Raw genomic sequence first — 5,287 nt, forward strand, 5'->3', positions numbered from 1 at the left:
TTTTTGAGGATAAGGACACTCTAGTAATTAAATTGTTTAAGGATATATAGGTAATTGCACTATCTTTAGACACTCCTTATAAAACCACCCTAGATGGGATAATAAATAAGTGCCTCAAAAAAATTCAGTATGCCTCAAAACAGTTTCATAAATGATCATAGCCAGGCCTAATTGCGAACACATTTAAGTTGACCTTGACACTTGGTTAACTTAGAACTTTGTCCCCTTACTGACTGTGCGTTCGTACAGTTAGTGCAGCATTGGACGATATAGACTTCCATGACGGCATGAAACAGAACTGTAACAATCTAATCACGCTTCCAGACGTGGTTCAAACAGAAGACTCAGAGAATTGATCAACCCGCAGAGCTTTTCAGGACATCAACAGCTAATGCCACCGCCAGGGAAACAACATTAAGATCAGTAACCAGTAATGTTGCTCAAACACAATCTTCATCATAAAACAGCAAAAAGAAACAGAGCATCCAAGAATAAGCGGTTTCTTATTTACAGTCCATACAGTTCAGAATTACCTGTTACTGTGGCAGCATAGTCCCGTTATAACTTACCAACAGAAGTAAAGCCTGAACGAAACAAAAGAAAAACAAAAGCTTTTATTGCTTAAGACTAATGTTTAGAGTGGCGGGGATAATGAAGCACAGCTTCAACTATTAATAGATATCCGTATTAGAGATCAACTCAGACACTCATACATACATAATGGGTCTGGCAACTGGATATACAACAAACGACAAAAATATGAAGAAAAAGGCAGCAGACAACACAACCCGCTTTCAGCTCAGCAAAATTCTTATAGGAGTTAGTATAGAATAGTAGTGATACAACAGACACTGGAATGCATATGTTTATGGGAGGAACTTCTAGTTGATTTCTCCATCTCTAGAGAGTGGAGTCACCCTGACAATTTAAGTCAGCTCAATAACCAAGATCAAAACAAATGAATGGAATAAGAAGCAGACTGCTCGTATGTATCTATATGCCACTTCTTCTTCTCAGACGTAACTAGTTGTCAATTGAAGCTTTTCTACCAAACCAACCATCAATAACCCATACACTATTCAAACAGCTAAGGTCCCATTCCTGTTGGAAGAGTAGATTTCTCAGTTGCCACCACAGGCGGACTTTGATCGCTTCTTTGAGCCAGAGTGGACAGCTTAAAACCATCTCCTGCTTCTTGGCCCTGCTGGTAAATGGATGGACAGTTAATGGTTTCATTCAGATTTAACATTTTAATCTGAAGAAATAGTATCCCCTATATTCTAGTATATGCAATAAAACTTTAAGGGCTCCTACATAGTTTCTTTCTCTTTCTAACAGTTAGTATTAGCTTTAGGATAAAATCCACAAACCTGAGACTTTGGGTTCTGCTGGCTTTCAATGTTTGCATTCTGAATTACTTGTAAGTTAGTGTCCTTGGAACTTGACTTGGATGCTGGTCCTGGAATTTCAGCAGGAGTAGCAGTTCTCGGGACATCAGGCACCGGAACCGATTTTGTGTAAGGGCCTTCAGATGGAGGGGCATAGGGTAGATGTGGCATTGGCATGGGCATCCCTCGACCAGGGTGCCCAAACATCTGAAGGTTAGATCCAGGCATGGTGGGAAAATTATTGTGTCCCAGAAGAGGTGGGCAAGGGAACTGCATGTTATGCATTGGAGGCACCTGCATCATCGAAGAACCGCTGCCCATATCGAGCATTCCCATCCCAAAACCCATTCCCATTCCCATCCCAACACCCATGTGTGGGAAGTGAGGCATGTGTTGTCCAGGCATACGTTGCATTCCGGTAGGTAGCATCATTGGAGGCATATACATCCCTGTTCCCATCGACATAATCTGTTTCATAGAATTTTTGTTTAGTCCAGGGCTACAGTTTATATGTATTTATGGAAATCACATATTATGGAATTGAATGTTTACCTGTACTTGAAGCTGAAGAGTCTTCAGATACTCAATGGCCTCATCAAGCATTGAAGCTTTGTCCACCTTGTAATAGCACGACTTGTAAGTCAGCAGAAGCAGCAAAAACTATTTGTATGAAATAAATAAAGAGAACTCCAGCAAGCATAAACAGCATCTGAGAAAGGAACCTAATGCACATTACCTACCTTATTGCAGTTGGGTATGAGTTCTTGTAATGCTCGCATCTTCTCATTTATTCTATCCCTCCGTCTCTGAATTGCATATCCAAATAGTTAAGAGTCTAACAATGGGTAAAGCACAAATGAAATGGAGTCCTGCTAGGAAGTCGTACTCACTCTTTCAGACAAATTATGCACTTCTGCAGCTCTAGTCCTCTTAGCACCTGAGCCTCCTCTAGCATTAGATTGTTTTCTAGCCCCTGCAGACTCTTCTTCTGCATCCTGAATCAAAATTGATCACGTCAGATACATGGAAGACATTTACAAATTATATACAGAAGCAAAGAGGCCAGCGTTGGACTTTCACTTACTTCACTTTGGTATTCAGACTCATCTACTTCGCGAGATTTCCTCTTGGAGGAGTGTTTGTAATCATTAGAAGTTCCTCCAGCACTGTTTCCCGAGCACATCGAAGAAGATGCAACCGGTGGCTCCACACTCTTATCAGTGTCTGGCCTTTCTGCGTTTGTACTTGCCGCAAAACTCGACGTTTGACGAAGAATTTTATCTGTCAATTCAGTACTCCTAGAGGCATCTTCTCGAGAGATTCCCCCAGACTGGTCAGCAGAGGACAATTCCTTAGCAGGGTTACTGGTTGACGGTTCAATATCCACCTTGCTTACAATCTGAACTGGCGGATTTTGGAATCCTCCAACATCTCTGGAACTAGTCGTCAAGTCAATGAGAGGGGACTCGACAGGGTTGCTACTAAAACCAGACATCTTAACCTTACTTCCCGTCCTATCTATGCTAGATAAACCTGCACTGGGTGCAACACTGATGCCCTGAAGATTGGCTTTAACAAGTGCAGCAGGGCGCGAAAAGTAGGAAAAATTCATCAAACCCAGAGGAGTACTAGTGATGGGAACTTGATCTTGCTTCTGCATCTTCGGGATAAGCACTTTACCTGCTGCTTCTGGTGTCTGCTTTGAACATCTATAAGATGCCTGGTGAACATCACCGCTGCTAAAATCTGAAGCTCTTGGTCGAGGAGATGAATTCGAATTATGGCATTCTAACTGATTGATACTACTGCTCCTAGGCCTAGTTGTTGTTGTGGTGTCAGTGGAAAAATTTGAATCCCTAATCATCTGAGAATAGCTAGCACTAGTATTCTTAATTTCAAATGGAACCACACCAAAATTCTGAGACTGAGCCGTGTGAGTCTGATGAGAGGAAGACAAGGAATTGAGATTGACCCCAGTCAATTCAGAGAAGAAATCTGAACCATAATCATGTTGCATAGAATCTTCAAGAGGATAACTCAACCATGGACCAATATCATCATCTTGATTCAATCCCCCAATGTGATGATGTGCAGAAGAAGGCCCTCCAGTCGCGGCCGAGAAATCATTGGCGGCGGCGGCAGCATCCATATTTCCAAACTTACTACCAATCTTTGAATTGACAACATCTCCTCCTCCTGCTGCTGCATCTTTCTTTGATGAAGGAGATGAAAAACCACCAACAGATAAATTCTTCCTGTTCCTACTACCCGATTGACCTTGCATCATAATTTGACCGTTTTCACACACTAACTCCACGAATTCATTCTCAGGTCTACATCATCAAGCCAATAATCAATTGATAAGATTGAACTTAAAAATTCAAAAAAGTAAATTAAAGTAGAAGAATAGTTTTTTAAATGAATAGAGAGACTCACGGGAAATCAAGATCAGTAGCAGCAGAAGAATAAGTCATCCGAGTGGGTTGTGTTTCTGTTGTTGTTGTGGATGATGAATCAAGTTTGTTACTGAAACGGTGATGATGAAGATGAGAAGATGAATTTGGCATTTTTGGTTAATTTACATTATCAAAATCAGTCTCTACACCAGCTTCATTCTTCTTCTGTACAGACTTTTGCACACTCCATCCATAAGTAAGCACCTTCTTCTATCTACCCACCTTTGTAGCTCTTATCCTTGGAATTGGAAACTGAAAAGCACACACAGTAAAACAACCACAACAACCTCCTCAATCAGTCAGTCAGTCAAAAACACAAATATCTTGAGATCACTCGCTCACTCTGATTGTTTTATTTATATATACAACAATGAAAATCCCAAACAAGAACTGTGTGGTCGTTGTTGTTCTGCAGCTTCTAGTTGTTGTTTAATGGAAAAGGAGTTTGGGAGTGAGTAGCGTGAGGATCCATGACGGCGAAAGGCCTAGCTGCTGGGGAGAAGAACTTTAAAAACACAACAGAAAAACTAGTCTACTCTACTGGTGCTACTTAACCATGGCTATTAGGATAATATCTGACCGACCCTTTAACCATGGTTGTCCTTTATTTTCTTTTCCATTTCGTCGGAAACAAAAAAATAAAATTAAAATAGACTTGGTAACTTTGGACTAATATGGTTTTGGTTCTACGAAGGCAAGGGCCCGGCCAACACCAACACCACATCCGAACCAATCATCGCCGTTCATACTTGTACCGTTTGGTATACGGCACAGTGTCTTCTGTTAACTAATTTAGTTATAGTGGAGTATTTATTTTCTTTAGGAGCAATAAAATGATCAAAGTGATTTTATAAGCTTAAAGGGTTATTACACGAGGATATGTTCTAATTCTTTTTTTATTTATTATAAAGTCAATTTGCTGCTTCGAAAAAAAATCAGTAATTGGCTTCATCCGGCTGAAGCCATCCCTAATGGCCCCAAAACCCATCTTTTGTACCATCTAAATAATGTTGTGTCACAAAACTTATGTTGATAATTAGCTTAAGCTCTGGGTGAGATTTTGGTCAAGCCAGGCGTGAGACTCATTTCCAGTTCCGCCATGGCTAGATAATTGCTTGATCTTTTTTCCCTGTAAAGTGGTAGAGTATACAGTACGGAACTCATCACGTTGATTTGAATAATACTTTGACTACGGTAGATTTGACGTTGGTGATGCCAAAAATTCGAAAATTCCTCCACATAATTAGTGCGAATTTGTGTCCATGGCCTGTATGATTTATTATGTGCTGTTAACATCATTGATCAAAATTTTACTTCATTCTCCCGAATTAGGACATATTCTGCATCTAGAGCTTCAATCTCATTATCTAGCAAGATAAGGTTTTTGTAGTATTATATTCTTTTTCTTTTGATTTAGATATCATCCTCTTGTGCTAGTACCCA

The 5,287-nt window shown here is 40.2% G+C and overlaps 1 protein-coding gene across 2 annotated transcripts; it reads right to left on the reverse strand.

The window, feature by feature from the left end:
- Positions 1-591: 591 nt before the first annotated feature.
- On the reverse strand, positions 592-4,443 carry LOC113334522 (transcription factor PHYTOCHROME INTERACTING FACTOR-LIKE 15-like). 2 transcript variants are annotated; one of them, XM_026580760.1, is made up of 7 exons: positions 3,825-4,443; positions 2,473-3,721; positions 2,279-2,383; positions 2,129-2,194; positions 1,941-2,006; positions 1,371-1,856; positions 592-1,204 (listed from the first exon to the last, which is right to left on the reverse strand). In XM_026580760.1, exons 1-7 carry the CDS (start codon positions 3,953-3,955, stop codon positions 1,088-1,090), a joined length of 2,220 nt encoding a protein of 739 aa, XP_026436545.1. In that variant the 5' UTR covers positions 3,956-4,443; the 3' UTR covers positions 592-1,087. The 2 variants fall into 2 exon arrangements, with proteins under 2 accessions (XP_026436545.1, XP_026436546.1); XM_026580761.1 differs by having other exon boundaries at positions 592-1,201; positions 3,825-4,441.
- Between the last annotated feature and the right edge of the window lie 844 nt (positions 4,444-5,287).

This window comes from Papaver somniferum, unplaced genomic scaffold (assembly GCF_003573695.1).
Source record: "Papaver somniferum cultivar HN1 unplaced genomic scaffold, ASM357369v1 unplaced-scaffold_137, whole genome shotgun sequence".
NCBI lineage: Eukaryota > Viridiplantae > Streptophyta > Magnoliopsida > Ranunculales > Papaveraceae > Papaver > Papaver somniferum.